The 18,128-nt window shown below is 41.8% G+C and overlaps 1 protein-coding gene across 3 annotated transcripts in view; it reads left to right on the forward strand.

Annotated features, from left to right (window-relative positions):
• Positions 1-303: 303 nt before the first annotated feature.
• Positions 304-18,128, forward strand: part of FGF9 (fibroblast growth factor 9) — a 36,164-nt gene continuing 18,339 nt past the window's right edge. Inside the window, exons 1-2 of one of the 3 annotated variants that reach the window (XM_079135877.1) lie at positions 304-1,398; positions 10,524-10,627. In XM_079135877.1, coding sequence (XP_078992003.1) covers positions 1,122-1,398; positions 10,524-10,627 — 381 coding nt within the window. In that variant the 5' untranslated portion in view covers positions 304-1,121. Of the gene's footprint in view, positions 1,399-2,497; positions 3,551-6,193; positions 6,693-10,523; positions 10,628-18,128 lie in introns of those variants that run through there. The other 2 variants (XM_079135879.1, XM_079135878.1) reach the window with 2 other exon arrangements.

Consider the following 18,128-nt stretch of genomic DNA (forward strand, 5'->3'; position numbering starts at 1 on the left):
TGTATAGAGCTGATTTCAGTTTACCAGTTTCTCTTCCGCAGGAGAACTTGGGAGTCTCCGGAGACTCCGGATTTCTTCCTCCTGCCTCTGGCTGTGCATCTTTCATTTGCTTTTCTTTATGAAGCAAGGGTTCCTCGACCGTCTTCCCAGGAAGTTCCGCGCTCTGCATGGCTGCGCCCCGCCTGCCGCAGAGCGGCGCGGGCAGCAGGACGAGCGCTAGGACCGCGGGGCTCCCTGGCGGCCGCGGCGCTACCTTAAACCCAGCCCAATGCCGCTGCCTGCGCCACTCTGCGCGCCGGCGGGGGCTGCGCAGGAGGAGCGCTCCGCCCGGCTACAACGCTCCGCGAGCCGGCGCGGCAACACCTGTTCGCGGCAGCCAGGGCGGCACGCGAGCTCCCGGACGCGGCTCTCCTCGCTCGCCGCTGCCCACCGGTTCTAAGCCAATGGACCTCTGCAGAGCCTCTGGAGAATTCTGGATACTAGCTTTGGACGCCTAAAGTTTTTTCTTCTTTTTGTTTTATTATTATTATTTTTTGGAGGGGGGACTGGGAGGGGAGATTCGTCGCCGCCACCACCGTGAGATTTTTTTTTCCCCCTTGAAGGATTCATGCTGATGTCTGCAGAGTCGGTTAGAGAGTAAAAACAGCGCATGCCTTCCTGGAGTCAGGATCCGTAAATTCTGACGTAGCCCGTGCATCTTAAAAATCCCTATAATAACGCCTAGGCATTTAAGTTGCTATGGTCATTCTGATCTCAAAGCAAATGGAGAAACTACGGATTTTTTTCCCTTATTACGGTCGGATGGGATGAAGACCTTTTTGCCTGCTAAGAGCTGGGGATCTATCTATAGAGATACATAGATATGTTTATCAATATGTCAGTGTGTGAGTATAAAGTGGTGGTTTCTTAGACTATCAGTGGTTTGACCTTGAACCTGTGCCAGTGAAGCAGCAGATTACTTTTATTTATGCATTTAATGGATTGAAGAAAAGAACCTTTTCTTTTCCCTCTCTCCCTGCAACTGCAGTAAGGGAGGGGAGTTGGATATACCTCGCCTAATATCTCCTGGGTTGACACCATCATTATTGTTTATTCTTGTGCTCCAAAAGCCGAGTCTTCTGATGGCTCCCTTAGGTGAAGTTGGGAACTATTTCGGTGTGCAGGATGCGGTACCGTTTGGGAATGTACCCGTGTTGCCGGTGGACAGCCCGGTTTTGTTAAGTGACCACCTGGGTCAGTCCGAAGCAGGGGGGCTCCCCAGGGGACCCGCAGTCACGGACTTGGATCATTTAAAGGGGATTCTCAGGCGGAGGCAGCTATACTGCAGGACTGGATTTCACTTAGAAATCTTCCCCAACGGTACTATCCAGGGAACCAGGAAAGACCACAGCCGATTTGGTAGGTATACCATTAACCCTATAGTGTCCATAGGATGACATGTTCGGACTGTAACTACCAAGAAGGGGTGGTTAGGCGGGGGGGGGGGGGGGGGGGCGGGAAGGGAGCTCTCTCTCTTTCCCTCTCTCTTTCTCTCTCTTTTTTCTCTCTGCCTTGCCAGCTCATGGGGTGGGGGGAGCCTACGGAATTGCAGATCAGTCGCTGGCACTGTTGCAAGTGTACGTTGAAAGGCCCCCCCCCTTTTTTTAAAGGGGGGCATGACTTATGAATATAACACAAGTCCCTAGTTCTTTTGCATCAAATGCATGGGAAGATCGGATATAGGAAGTTTCTTTTGAATGGACTGATTCCACGAGTTTAAAGCTTTAATCATTAACTACTAAGTACTTAAAAATGCATTCAGTTTCCTTAAGGCAGTGGGTATATTATGCCCAGATTAAGGTTTCCCCTTTTCCTCTAATAAGTATTCTGTTCGAATTGTAAATTAATTGTATTGTTTATTCCCCCCACGAGTGTCTGAAAAGCCCCGTAGGCGAAGATTGCTGACTGATTGTTCTGTTGGGAGGCGGACTAAAAGTCATATTTTAGACTCTGAATAGCAGGGTCAGAGGCTTTGGGGAAAATGACTTGGGAAAGGACAGAATGCACACCAGGGGTGTTTGTCCTTCCAGTTACCAAGTTATAGCCTCTGTATTTTAATTTCTACAGTGTGCAGCCCCGTGTGGGTTTCCTGGGTGGCTCTCTGATGTGTGTGTGCATGCCCGTGCAAAAGCTGCAAGCTAATTTTAAAGGGCATTCTGAGGATTTCATTTTCCTAGGAGGGTATTTGTGACTCAGCACTGAGGGCTGCAGACTAGAGGGTGGTGACTCTGCCCGTTTTGATGCCTGCACACACGTGCCTGCTGGGGCACCTTTAGCCCCACAGCACAAAGTCAACCAACATAGTCCTGATTAGGGTGGAGGAATCTAGCCCCCCCCCCTTACTTTTTTTTTTTTTTTTTTTTTTTTAAATTAAGCGCCAGTTTGGGTAACCAGACTGTTGGAAGGAGTTAACTTCTGAGTGAACCCACCTGACAATACTTAAACTAGGTCGTAAAAAACAAAGTCCTGTGGTGATTTTTCTTCCTCATGCTTTAATGCCAGATGTGGAGCACAATCTAAACTACATGTTTAGCTTCGTTGGACTGTAGATGATGCCAGAAGGTGAGGAGGACTCAGGCCTGGGATGAGGATAGTTTCAGATACACGAGGCCCAGTTTTTTCTCCTTGATCACTAATAAGCCTGAGCCCAAAGCGATAAATAGTAAATTTCTCCAGCCTTCTTCCCTCACTACTTAAAAAAAAAAAAAATAAAAATACCTACTCTTCGCTGTGCAATTATTAAGTTAAAATGTAACTGTTCTCCCACCGCCCCAGAAGTAAACGTAGCTTCTGATTGTTGCAACGGGAAGACTGAACTTTACTAAAAGTGCTTTTCTAGCTGGTCGCTTTAAGGGCTGCCACCGTGCTTAGCATTCAATACCAGAACAACAGGAGGTGGGCGGCCGTGGGTGGGAGAGCGAGTGTGTCCGAGTCCCAAGCGGCCACTAGCCGGTTAGCGAGAGCAGCCGGAGAGTGACGTGGGCGGCCAGTTAGGTGCGCTTCGCAGCCGGAGTCCCAGCCCTCCCGCTCGCGGCCAGCAGGTGCGGGCTTGGTAGCCTCGGCCCCGCAGCGCACTCGGCGGCTGCTCGGGTAGCTCCGTGCGGTCCTAAAGGCCCTCGGTTTCTGATTCCCTTTCCCCCTGGATCGGGAGCGCCCTTCGGTGCTGCCAGGACGACTCGTGTCTGGGGGCGGTGGGCAGGGTCTGACACACTTTTAGCCTCATTTAGAGGATTTGAGTTTCATTTTTGCCCGAGTTCAGTCCCTTCGCTTTCTCTTTGTGTACGAGTGTGGGTCTGGTAGTGCTGACAGCCGCCGCCCGGGGCAGCGCGGGGGTTTGCGGTGTGGGAACGGCTGAAGGCGCGCGCCGTTGCTGGAGAGTTGGTGGCGGGGAGTGAGGACAGGCTGGAGATCGGATCCCAGAGCTCCGCAGTCTCATTCCGGGTCCCTCCCCCTCTTTTTGAAGCACGCAGCAGGGTTTTGGACAGTCGATGGGCTCCACGGTGTCCGGGAGGTGGGTCGGGGTCCCGGGGCGGGGAAAAGGGTAAGAGCTGCAGGGGAAAGGGTGAGGGACAAAGGGCCGCAGAGGCGGGCGGAGGGGGGCGGTGTGCTATTGTTAACCGCTTTCGGAGAGTAGGGCTCTGCGGGCCAGTTTTTCTGCGCCCCCACTGAAGTGCCCGCCTCTGGGTTGGGGGGAGCCCGCGGTGCGTGCCAGGGCGCAAAGGGGGCGCACAGCTGCAGGGGCGTCGCGGCGGGCCAGGACCAGCTTCATTGTGTGAATTTTCTCGGGTGCAGCTCGGCGGTGCCCTGGCATGGAGAGATTATAGGATGTTGTAGTTGGGGCTTCTCCACGCACCTCCCCCATGGCTTTTCTTTCTTTCTTTCTTTTTTTTTTTTTTTTATGCAGTCACCTTTAGGATAGGACGTTTGTCACACGCAGTCGAGTCACCAGAAATTCAGTAACTGTCACCGAGGAGAGCAAGGATGCAAGGGTGGGGACTACGCGGGTGGGGAGAGCGAGGGGGGAACGTTCTGGGGTCAGTGGACAAGGACTACAGGTACAGGGGTCGAATAGGAGAGCATTGAACAAAAAACTAGATTTCCTCACCCTTCCTCGATCCTAGAGGTTGGAGAAAGGTGTCGCCAAGGAAGTGACATCGCTACTCCTTAGGATCTTCGGCACAGTGTGTGTGGGGGGGCGGTGTTTGATAGGTGGAGAGCGGAAGTCCCGGCCCAGGTTGGGGACCCGTGGCACCTCGGCCGCTAGCTAGTAGGTCGGCCCTGTGTCGGCCGCGGGGGAAGGGCTCTAGCGCTTCGCTCTGCCACTCACCCTCGTTTGGATGGAGCTGAGTGGGTGGCTGTGCGCAGTGGGGGTGGGGAAGGAGTGTGAGGCAGGAGGGTTATTTAAGTCTTTCATCCGGTTGCAGTGAGAAACGGGCCCCCGGGGTGACAGCAGTGCCGCGGTCTCCCGCTGCTGCCTCTGCGGCAGGTCCCAATATTAGCAACCTCTGCAGCGCGGTGCGTGTGCCGGGAGCCTCCTACTCCTGACTTCCTAGCCCCGCCCGGAAGGAGACTGCGGCGCTAGGACCCAGAGGCGCGATTCTGGAGGGTGCAGGGAGCTAGCGGGCAAAGGGAGGGGGCTGAGGGGCTGCGGCAGCTCGTCGCACCTGGCGCTCCCGCTAGCCGCTGCCGCCTCACCTTTTACCCTCTTCCTTCCCCCAGCAGAGGCCTCCAGCTTCTCACTCTCGCTCTTCTCTGGGGACTTCATCTTTACCCTCAGTTTCAGAGTAGCTGTGGGTTGGGGGTTGGGGTGGGTTTACACCTTGATTAAAATAGAAGGTGCATTTTCTACCTGAAATGGAATGGCAGGAGGAAACGTGCTGGAAAAATTATTTCTGCCGCCCCCATGCAGCTGCAGGTGACTGCAGGGGCTGGCTAGCTTGGCTGTGACACAGCAGCAGCAGTGCAGGGGATGTGGGGGTGGGGGAATCAGTTTTGTTCCAACAGGAGCTGCAGCAGGGACAACTTAGGTGGGACCTTAAGGGAGCCCTTTGTTTTTTCCTTTGGGGGTAGTGGTGTGGAGGAAAGGTTGAGCAAGGAGAACTGGGAATTGTATCTCTGGGTAATACAGGCTGGGGGAGCAAGCGGCTTTCTTTCATATATTTATGTATTTTCACAAATACTCCAGCCTTGCTAGATGGAAAGGAAAAAAGAGTTGAGCAGAAAATTGGGGCAATGGTAATGTTGAGCAATAAGACTGAATGTTGGACCTGGGGAAGCTTAAGTAGGTTCACTCTTGGCATGGTGCTATACTTAATCAGGACCCCAGGTGAGCTCCCCAACTGAGGCTGCCCACATTGAAAGGGAGTCAGGTGTTAAGTGGAGATTGCACAAGAACATAGAAATATGATGGAGTGATTTTTTTTTTAATAAAGGGAAATTAAAAAAAAATATTTCCAGGGTTTCATACTTTAAGAAATCTTATTCTTTGTATCTTGCTTTTCAGTGTCTTACTAGGGGAAAGCTGCCTATTTAAGGGGCTGTTTTTAGGCTTGCTTCAGATTCTTGAAAAATTGGTGAGGTTTTACATCCCATTCAGTTGGTCATTTCCTAAATTAACTCTGGTTTGCTCTAGTTGCTACAGATTTGGACTTACTGGATGCAGGATCTGGAGCCTGGTGTGGGCTTCTCTGGGTGAACATTTTCAGAGAAGGGGCTTAATCATCCATTTTGACTTCCTCATATCATGCTTCTGTCAACAATCTGTGTATGTGTGTATCTCTCATGTATGTGTATATATGTACACACTTACGTATATGCGTATGTGTGTGTATATGTATGTATGTATGTATGTGTTCTGGGCTCAGGTGATCCTCCTGCCTCAGCCTCCTTAGTATCTGGGACTATAGTGTATGTCACATGCCTTCTGCAAATGTTTTGCTCATCTGGGCATTTTAACAGAGGGCAGATATGTTAAGTGTTGAGACTTTTAGCTTGAAGGTTGTTTAATGTGGGCCAGGATAAAGCAGCTTGGGTCTGCTCTCCTACTTCTCATGGCTGGCCTTTCCTTGAAGGTTAAGGTGGTCTCTAGGAGACTTGGTCAGCATGGGGCTAATGGACCATTTGGACAGAGCTGGGGAAGTGCCAGACTGGGACAAGGACTAAGGTTTGATGTAGACATTTTCCTGAAGTAGTCTTAGGCATGGACTTGGTTTCTTTTCTTTCTTCCTTTTTTTGGGGGATACTGGGTATTGAACTTGATCACTGAGTCACAACCCAGCCCTATCTTATATTTTATTTAGAGACAGGGTCTCACTGAGTTTCTTAGCACCTCCTTGTTGCTGAGACTGGCTTTAAACTCCTGCTTCAGGCTCCCAAGCTGCTGGGATTAGAGGTGTTCACCATGGTGTCTAGCTGGACTTGGTTTCTTATGGTCCACAGACAATCCTGGACCTCATCAGACCATGTGAGGCCCAATAAGACCATCATCATTTGGAATTGTTGGCCACAGGGAAAGAGAATAGAGGGATGACTCTAGTCACTGACCTTGTGTATCCCACGTGACTCCATCACTATCTCTTACTGTGGCCCTTCTAAAGCTGAGGATGTTGAGGTTGTATCTGCTAGGACAAGAGACAGGCTACCATGATACACAGGTAAGGCCCACAATTTAAATTTTTAGGCACAGTCTCATTATTTCCTCTCTCCTTCCTTCCTCTCTTGCTTCTTTTCCTTCCTTTCCCCTTGATCACTAAACATTCAAGTGTCTCTGTGGAGAAAACTCCTGAGCCATTATTGATCCAGCACTGTCTATGCTGCCCAGTGTGCTTACTCATGTTTACGTGAGTAAACAGATAACATGGGGAGTGAGTGGGTGGTATTAGAGGGAGGAATTAGAAGCACTTGCCTGGCACCAAATCTGGCCCAGTAAGGGCTTAATTGACCTGACTGAGGTTAGAGAGTTCATTGTGGACAACATGGTACCAGGAGGGATAAGGATTCCAGTGTGGTTGGGGTGGGATCCTGTTACCAGGTTGCCAGGTCTCCTTGACCTTACAACATTAGTATTCTCTGGGTGTGGGAGAAAGGCCGTGACTCATACACCCAGGTTTTCAATTTGCCCTTGGATCACTGAGGTGACCTCATAAAAATCTGGGCTGCTCTTTTGGCGTCTCTGTTTTCAAGGAGCTGCAGAGATATGGATGGTGGTTTGAGATGATGAAATCTTTTCCACCTGGGGTCACTAGATCATTCCTTCTTGTTTGGATAATTCCTTGGAGATTTATCTCAGGTATTTTTTTCAGGAAACTGCCTCTGACTTGCCTTCCCAAAACTGCATGAACCACCCACCTTTGGATGCTGCCCATACTCTGAACATCTCCCTCTCTTTGCAGTCACTACATTATTATCATAGTTATCTTTTATTCTTCCTATTAAAGTTGTTCTCTTTATCTGCAGTTATACTTTCTGCAATTTCAGTTACCTGTGGCCAACTGTGATCTGAAAATATTAAATGGAAAATTCCAGAAATACATAGTTTATAAGTTTTAAGTAACTTTTATTATAGTATATTATAATTGTTTCCTTTTTACTAGTTATTATTGATCTCTTACTGTACCTAATTTACAAGTTAAACTTTATCCTGGGTATGTATGAATAGGAAAAAACATAATATATTTTAGGATTTGGTACTCTTTGTGATTTCAGGCATCCAATGAATATATCCCTCACAGATAAGGGAGGACTTTTGTATCTGGTGAGCAATTTGATGGTATAGTGCATTGATCAGACATTATTTAATTTTATGTACTTAATAAATGGCATGGTGCTTGGCTTATGATAGTCCCTCAATAATAGTTTGTTGAATAAATAAATGAATGCATGTGAATTTTAGCTATGTTGTCAATACCAGAAAAAACCTGACATAGACATCTTAATAGTTTTGTTTCCAAATTATGCAATAATAATAAATTTGGAGCTTAGCAGTATGAAAGTGGTTTAGAAATCATAAATACCTGAAAGAAAAGTAAAAACAAATAAAAAATATGCATAACTAGGCTTTAAAGTCTGATCATGTGGTACAAGTTACTTACCCTTCTGAAATATCAGTTTCCTCATAGGCACACGTGATAATGTCTAGGGTTGTCCTGAGGACTGAAAGAGAGAAGTCCTCTCATTTGTCACAGATTAGATGTTCAAGTATTCTAGCTATTATAATGATCACTATTGTTGTGTTACTGTTATCCATCTGTAGACTAGCCAGTCAAATTTTTTTTGTGAAATCATGTTTTTCATTGCACCTGATGGGCAATGTTGTCTACTATTCATTATTAGTTCTCAGAGCTGACTCAAGTTTAGGGAAAACAGAAAGATCATCACATACCCTCTTAGAGGACACAGGTATCTTTTAGTTTTATTATGAAACCTTTCTTCATTGACCTGGTAAATTAAATTGTTCAGACCTAAATGGGGGCAAAAAATTTCCTGTATTACATGTTATAATGAAAATTGGATATGACTTAACTCCTTATGCTAATTTCAGGATAAGTATGACCTAGATTGTAGTGCACTTCCAGGTAGCAGAGGAGAGATTCATGTGTATGAGATTCCTAATGGGAATAAAATGCCACAATTTTGATTATTTTGAATCATAAGATTTAGAAATGGTACAGTGAAATAAACCGATTACACCAAAAGGGAGTGCATCTCATGTGAAATGAATCTCATGAAAATATTGCCACGTTTATCTTCTTGTTTGCTTTGTGAGATATAGGGAAGGGGAGTCATAAATTGACCTGTTTTATATATGTCTTCCATGACAGAGACATAGGTTAGTAGATTCAAAATGTAATATGTAATTTCTATTTATACTTTTTCTATATACTATTTCACATTGTATTAAAATAAATAAGTTTGCATGTGCAGATAGATATTCTGTCAACTACGCATGAGACAATCTGTAACATTTTATACTTATAAAAATATTAAGAATACCTTTTTAGAAGAAATAGCTTTTTTTTTTTGTATCACCTTGGAACAGAGTTTCCTCCTGAGTTAATTCTTTGCTTTATTAGATTTATGTAGTTCTTGTCTTCATTTGATTTCAGCCCAGTCTGTTTTGTGAGAGTTGCAAAATTAATTGTTCAAAAATCCATGTAAGTGCTTTTTTATTAGTCACATGAGACTGACTATAGCACAGTGTTACTCTGAGTTCTTTCTAAACTCTTGAACATAAGTAAATTTTTCAATATTTAAAGATATTTTAAAAATTAGAACTCAGTATTTGGTATGCATTGATCCAAAGTCTGCACAACGTATAGCACTTTTTAATTTATAACAGAATTGGGGAATGGTTGAGTACAAGAAATGTTAGTAGTGCCCTGAATATATTGTGGGATAATCATCTTAAAACAACAGTACAGTTAGAGAAATTGAAGTTGCTGTTGTGTGGCCATAAAATTCTGGATTTATGCCCAACTTAGGTGTTGTTATTCTTAGTGAGGTAAGCAAAGGGAAAGAAGGAAATAAAAGAAGATCATTATTTTGATTTGGTTTGGGGATATAATATCCCATGCCTATTTTAAATCAAGAGCATTTTGAAACAAGCATTTCCCCCTCCAGAATATTGTGCTATCTTAATTGCTTAACTGTCACTTTGAGGTTTAGATAAGCACAGCAAAAATCAATACTTTGTTTAAGCAGAGATATTAGGGATGTGTGTGGGCTATTTTAGTTTTTCAAATTGAGCTCAATAAAGTTACACAATCAAGAACTGGGTAATTTAAATCCAGACTTTAGATAACACCTCATACTGTTACTTTGAGTGACATGAGACCATTCTCTGAATAGAATGTTTTATGATCTGTACTTATACAAAAAATAACTTTTTTTTATTTAAACAGCAGATATTAACTTTTCACAGTTCTAGAGACTCAGAAGTCCAAGACCAAGATACACATACACAAATACTTCATTTTACACTTACAAAGTGGAAGTAGGTCGTTTCTTGAATAATACTTTTAGTGTCATTAGAATATATACATTGACTATGTGTCAGTTCTACCATTTCTTAGCATGTCTATGTAGGTATTATTTTTTTGAATTTTTAAAAAAGTTTTTTTATGTAAATCATGTTGATATATGTATATATATATTTTTTTTATTTATTAATTTTTTTGGGGGTTGGCTTATTTTGAGATGGAGTCTCCCTGTGTTACCCAGGATGTCCTCAAACTCCTGGGCTCAAGCAGTCCTTCTACCTCAGTCTTCCAAATGGTTGGGACTGTAAGTGTGAGACGCCACACACTTAGGTGGAAAATCAATTCTTTTAGGCAGTGGTTTTAAAAGAGATCATACTTCTTTAATTCCAAGTTATCCAAGTTGGGAACTGAGCTCAGCTTCCTTTGTAAACACCTAGGGATCCTGAGACTCTGAGGACCTGCTCTGTATGATAATCTGTTCTCTGTCTTCTGCTGTTTGTCTCACAGGCATTCTGGAATTTATCAGTATAGCAGTGGGCCTGGTCAGCATTCGTGGAGTGGACAGTGGACTCTACCTCGGGATGAATGAGAAGGGGGAGCTGTATGGATCAGTAAGTACTGGGAGAGACTTTGTCAGTTTCTGTGTCCCATGTTTTATTTGAGCTGTATTTTCTCTAGACTAAAAAGAGCTAGAAATGAAACTGAGCCTGTAAGCCATTCATTTTTATTAATAGATCATCAGCTCTGCATTTTTACTAGACCAAAGTTGCAAAGAAAGTGCTTTATTTATATGCCAAACCATCTTCATTATCAAGTAAATAAAAATTCACAACTGTGAAAAATCCCATCTTCTTGTATTGAATGGGAGTTATTTTTGAAATGAATTGAAATGATCTCCCAGGCTTTGCTAAGCATTGTAATTAAAACTAGAAATAGACCATGCAGTGAGTCTAAACCTTTTCTCTGAGCAACATAAAACTTCCATTAAGCCAGGAGAGAAGGGAAATGGGAATTGTCAGATATTCTCATATGTGAATAAGAATCTAACAACATTGTAATTATTTGCAAGTATTGAGTTTCTTTTTTCCTTCCAGTTTCACTTCCCACCCCTCCTAGGTTGGAAGGCCCTTGGGGGAGGCAGTGATGAAGTGTATGTTGTGCCCTGCCAGGTACCAGGCATTATGCTGGGTGCTGGGGTGTAGCTGTGAATGAGACAGTCCCTGCCTCTGCAGAGAATGACTGATCCTTGTATCTCTTCACTCCTCCAAGTACCTAAAACATGTATGCATGGTACAGAGTAGGGACTAAATTTTTGCTAAAGGTGAATACAAATAATAGATTATTAGTTACTTTATAGTTAGTATTTTAATAATAAATTTGTAATGAAATTTGTTTTTTTAATTAGAATTATTGATGGTCAAATGAGAATTTAATCCAAGTTATCTGAAATACAAGAACTTTGAGGCTATGAAAAGTTGAAAATTAAAAGAAGCTCAGACTGGGATGGAGTCCTCAGTTAATGGAAATGAAAGGCAAATGTTTTTTCTAGATATACTACTTCAACATGTTCACACACATATGTGGTATAAATATGTATATTAAAGTTTTTTCAAAGATTTTGGATAACAAGAAATAATGGCCTGCATTTGAATATAACCCCCCCCCCCCGCCCCCATACTGGGGATTGAACCCAGGGGTGCTACCACAGAGCTCCATCCCTAGCCCTTTTTATATTTATTTTGAGACAGGGTCTCACTAAGTTGATAAGGCTGGCCTTGAACTTGTGATACTCCTGACCTGGTCTCCCAAGTTGCTGGGATTGCAGCCCTGAGCCACACTGTGTTTGGCTAACACAACATTGTTAATGACACATGATGTATTATGACTTTTCAACCTTGGTAAAATTTTAAATTATAGGTCGATTTTTAAAGATATTTAAATATGTTTAGTAAGTGTCTCTTAAGAGATAAATTTTTAAAATATACATTTGTTAGGTAAAGAATTGAGTGTAGATTTTGAAACACAGTTCTTGGTTTAGACAAACATTTATTTCCTAAACGACTTTGTCAGCACTTGCAAGTGCAAAGAAACATATGTGAGATAGAAGACAGAGAAAGCTTTTAAACTTAAAAAATATAAAATGATGTTTTCCTTTTTTCATATCCTCAATTATTTCACTGTTAGGTATGTAATGTGGATTTAAGTCAGTTGATCCCAGTTCAACTCAATAAAATACTTTTTCTGAAAAGAACAGAAATGCTATCTTTAAGTGGATGGAAGGTCTATGAGCTTATCACAGTGGTCTCCAAACTTTTCTGATCATGTACCCCATCAATTTTTTTTTTTTGAGTATGCATACCCCATCGAAGGGGGTATTTTGAGTATATATATCTTAGCATATGCATATTAAATTATTCAAAACTGTATATAAAAGTATAATTCACATGTTATATTGTTTTATAAAACATGCATCGAAGTAAGCATTTTTAAAGGATATGATGAATGAGAAAATCCAAGTAGAGGCCATATTATTTGTTTCTTGCTCCAAAGATTGCCTTTGCATGCCTCTTTGGAGTATTCTCACCAATTGAGGGATGACCATCCTGTCAGATGAAATCACTGACATGATTCAGACTCCTGTGACTTATTGGTCAACAAGAAGATCACATCAAATTTTCTGTTCAGCAAATTTGCTTATAGAATTGTTGACAGGGTAGAGCCTCATCTCCCTGTCTGGATTATTTCAGTGGCTTCCTGAGTTCTCTCTCCTATGGCTACCCTCTTGCTTGTGTAAGCTGTAGCTCATGATACAGTGCTTAGTGAAGGTACATTGAATGCGAACCTAATATTGGTGATAATATTGCAGGAACTGGTACCTAGGAGGTAGAAATTTGGAGAACACCATCTTGTGTGTTGCCTGAGTAGCTAAACTGTCTTGTTATATTTTCTGTGAATCCTGACTGCCTTGTTTAGGGCTTTTGAGCACATAGAATGTGTGGTTAGAAATAGACTTTCACCTGCCTTGCTGTGTGGCCACATTGCTAGTTGACAATCCTAGCTGGACAAAGGAGGGAATCCAGGAAAAGGCAAAATGGCTCTTCTTCCATGTGTGCTTTTGAAATAACATACTTTTTCATGTGAAAGAGTATCATCAGGCTTGGAAATTGCTCTTGAGGAAAGCATGCTCTGAGAGACACTTGATCATATTTTAATTTTCTTGTGGAAACATACTTTTGGCTGCTTCCCTGCATTCAGTGTCTGCCATCTCCAATTCATTCTCCACATTAATGACAGAATTACCTTCAATATTCAGATATAAATGTCACTTCTTCATGGAGATCCATTCCAATATTTGGCTTGGAAAGATAATGCCCATATTCTTTTTTTTTTTTTTTTTTTTTGATACCAGGAATTGAATTTAGGGGCACTCGACTACTGAGCCACATCCCCATCCCTATTTTGTATTTTATTTAGAGATGGGGTCTCACTGAGTTGCTTTGTACCTCGCTTTTTGCCAAGGCTGGCTTTGAACTCAAGATCTTCCTGCCTCAGAATTCCGAGCTGCTGGGATTTCAGACGTGTGCGACCATGGCTGGCAATGCTCACGTTCATGAGCATAGCATTCAATACTTTTCATAAGCCATTTTTTTTCCTGAAACTGCATTGCTAGCATTATCTCTAGTACCTATTTCCCCATGTGATTTGAGTTTGTCCGTTTGCCATTCTCCAAATATGTTGTGCAATCTGACAGGTACACATGGTCAAGTTAATTCCTCTCTCTGGAATGCCTTTCTCTCCCCTTCTCTGCTTGATGAAGCAGCACCCTTTAAGATTCAGTGAAAACAATACCTCTTTTCCTAAACTTTCATTGCACTCCTAACTCTAGCCCTAGTTATTCTGGTTGGCATTTCTTGTGTTTTCCACTGGGTCCCAGTAATACTTTGTTTACATTTTCATTCTTATGTTGGAAGCAGTGCAATTTTTAGTATGGCCAAATGAACTTTTATATCCACTAATGGATCAAAAAGGTATGGACCACATTTTTCTTTTTAATATTGCCTAATAAATAGCAATGGCTCTTGCCCTTGGTAGGTACTGAATAAATGTTCATAGGAGTAACATGAATTAAAAGTTGTGGTTTTTTCAAAGCCTCATTAGATATATAGGCATGAACCCCAGTGTATCTCTGCTTGTATGGTCAGTGTATATTCAGAACTCCAGTTGGATGAAGAATGTCTTCCACTCCTATGTTTAATTGGACCGTGTCTATGCTGTCCCTGGTGTGCACAGCCTGAGGGGCATATGGTTGAGCTGGAGAAAAGATAGTGTAGTGGCAAGAGCATGGTTGAGTTCTCATTCCATCTCTGCTACTGTAGTAGGCAATGGGCCCTCATTTTTCTCATCTCTGAGATGATGAGCTTGAGATAGACATCTGGGATGTGACTTTCCATTCTGGATGGATTGCAAGAATTCTATAGTTTGGATTTTTCAGGTTTTACTAGGGATGGTCTTCTGTGCTTCACCCATGATCATCTCTGATTACACTGAATGTGTATGCAATGAGAGCTTTTTGTGCAGATCTGGGAGGGGAGCTTCCCAGGCACAGGTTATTTCCCTTTGGTCTCTACCTCATGCAGGTGAGGGGGAGAATGAAGAGGAAACCTTGTTCCTCTGGGGCTGGAATCTCAGATATTCTTCTGGGTTTGCAGTTGTCACAACTGGTGTAGCAGTGGGAATGAAGAGTGATTAAAATATCTCATTTTTACTTGATGAGACTAAGAGAAGGAAAGAAAAGAAAGTGATCATTGTATTATTACACACTAAAATTTGAATCTTATGAAATTCTTATCTCTGTGATATTCCATAAGCCCAGTACACTGAAGTGAAGCTTTGTTTTGAAATGTTAGAAAAACTTTGAAAAGACTGATTTCATTATAAAAGAAGGTAAATAAGAGATTTGGGGAAATAGGAATCAGTTTTATAAAGTAAATTAATGTGTCAATGTAGCAAAAATTCATTTAAAATGTACTTTTGCTTTTTTTTATTGTAAACAAATGGGATACATGTTGTTTCTGTGTACATGGAGTAAAGGCATACCATTTGTGTAATCATAAATTTACATAGGGTAATGTTGTTTGATTGATTCTGTTATCTTTTCCCTTCTCCCCACACCTCCCACCCCTCTTTTCCCTCTATACAGTCCTTCCTTCCTCCATTCTTGCCCCCCTCCCTAACCCTAACCCTAAACCTAACCCTAACACTAAGCCCTCCCACCCCCCATTATGTGTCATCATCTGCTTATTAGTGAGATCATTCGTCCTTTGGATTTTTGAGATTGGCTTATCTCACTTAGCATGATATTCTCCAGTTTCATCCATTTGCCTGCAAGTGCCATAATTTTATCATTCTTTAATATTAATTTACTCTTTCATCTAGTAGTTTTTTTTGCCTCCAAGTTCACTTTGAGAGTCAATCTAAGATGACAGAAGTGAACAAATGATAGTTCTTAAAAAAATAGGTAGGATTCTGATATCCTATTAGAATATGGAAAGAGGAACAACTATATTGATAATGTGTATCATGATTTGATTAGGAAAACCTAGCTCTGGAGTGTAGTTTGATTACTGTATTCTTGTTTCAAGTTATCTATCCATTTATTCATCCATTTGCTTGGTCATTTGTTTCACAGACATTCATACCCTGTGTCTAGCACAGTGAGTAGGGTATAAGTATGAAACTGATATCTCAAAATTTGCTGGAGAAACATATTTACAAAGAATTCAGTGCAGTGTGAAATTCATTGTAGTCAAGGAATGCACAAATTTCTTGAGAACCCGGAGGAGTGTTTTAAAGAACTACTTGGGAAACTTGGGTGGGTAACATTTAAAATGGGCTTTGAGGAATGAATCGGAGTATCAGCAAAGGAAGGGAAGACAGGAGAGGGCCCATAGCTCTTCAAATGCTAAGATCAGAATATCTTGCTACTTGAAATCTAGAGAGGTAGTTAGATTGTACATGCATATGTGCACGTATGTGCATGCACACAGACACACACACCCCCACTCAGAGAATCAGAGTACTGGTTTATATGTGTCCCTTTTGTTCTTATTAAAGAAACTGGAGATATGATTCAGAAAGTTACTTTTAGTGGCTTAATCTAAATTATCTCAGTATTATCAAGATACTTTAAAACATCAAAAATAAGTAGTTATAATAAATGTCTTATTAAAAAAGAATGCTATGTTATATCGTGTGCCTGTACAAATATGTAACAACAAATTCCATCATCATCTAATTCATCAATAAAAAATACAGAAAGAAAAAAAGAAGAATGCCATGAAAAAAAACTCCCAGAAACTTGAACTTAATAAAAGGTATTTGATGTTTTCATTAAAAAAAGGTAGAAATAACTAAAATTGTAATGATGTAGGAACATGGAGTATGGAATCTACAAAAGTGATGCCAGAGGAGAGCACATATACTGGGAAGTGCCAGCATCTCTGGTTTGTCTCCCTTTATAGCACTTACTTTATTCTCCCAGGAATTTTAATTCTTGTTGGTTTCTCCCACTCAATGAAGATTTTGGAGTCAGAGTGTCTGTCTTTGTAATCTTTCTATTTCCCAGAGGCTCGGCATGCACTTTATGTGCAGTTGGCACATGGTAAATGTTCATTGACCCAATTATTCAACCAGTCCCGAACCATGTACACACAGTCCGCTATATTTGAGCATCATGCAGTGAAAGCTCTGTGTACTCTGTGGTTGTCCACTTATAAAGTCCAGGTATTTCCCTGGGAGTTATCTCATTCAGCTACCAAACTAAAAATGAGAGACGTTAACTAACTTGCTCAAAGGCTTAGAATAGGTAGCTGCAGAGGACTTAGGCTTAGCTCTTACAGTCTCAGAGCAGTGCCTTGCATCCATTCCAGCCATCATTCTGACACTTGTGCTTGCTAAACAGGTGTTACTAGTAGGTTTGGTTTACATGAATCTGTGTAGTCAGTCACCAATGTGTGATGGGTTTTGCCTGTGTTTCTAATGCACACAAACTTCCTCTTAGTACATATACTAGTTCAGGAAGTTGTCTTTTTTGGGTAGGTATATCAGCTTCTGAAGTTCTTTGCATGTGGTTTCCATATTGTGGGGTAGGTGGGAAGAACCCTGTAGATCTATCTGTTCCAGAATTGAAGAATGTATCAACTTCTTTAAAAGAAAAAACAAAACAAAATAATACCCTGCAGATACCAAAGACATTTGGTATCTGCAGGGTATTGCAGGGTTCCAGGATACACCATGATTTCTAAAATCTATGGATGCTTATGTCCCTTAAATAAAATAGTGCAATATTTGCAGAGAACCTACCACAAACATCCTTCTTTAAACTTCAAATAATCTCTAGATGACTTATGATACCTGATGCGATGTAAAGCTATGTAAATAGTTGTGTTGTTTAGGGAGTAATAACAAGAAAAAAATCTGTACATGTTCATTACAGATGTAATTTTTCATTTGATCTGTGATTGATTGGTTGGATCTGTGGATGCACAGTCCATGGATGACTGATTGGATCTCAGATCCTTAGAACTCCATATTGATTTAACTTATTTTATGTTATTTCATATATGCAAACATGAGACTAGATCTGAATTCCTTCCTTAAACTCACACCTCCATAACAACTGTAATTCAAATCATATTTATAATTAATATTCAAGCTAAACCATAAGACTGATAAAATTTAAATTGGCATAGTTGGTTTAATGTGATGAATGTGTTACTTGAAACTAGGATACTGTCTCACTGTCAATATGGCCCTGCCAGCTGTGATTCAGCTTTGTTTGAGCTCAGCATGCCTGTTCTTTAGAGCACTTAGAGCTCCCAACTTCCTCCTGTTTGAATTACTGTGAGACCAAATGATGTCATCTGGTCTTCACTTGTCCTAAACCTACTGACCAAGTATGTCTTTTTCTTTTCCTATTAATGCTGATGATGTAAGTATTACTATTTTAGCACTGAAAGTAATTTTAAACCCCAGTATAGTAGCCCTTCCATCTCCATGGGGGTATTGGTTTCAGGTCCCCCCTCAAATACCGAAATCTTTTCATGTTCAAGT

Source organism: Sciurus vulgaris, assembly GCF_902686455.1.
Source record: "Sciurus vulgaris genome assembly, chromosome: 4".
Classification (NCBI taxonomy): Eukaryota; Metazoa; Chordata; class Mammalia; order Rodentia; family Sciuridae; genus Sciurus; species Sciurus vulgaris.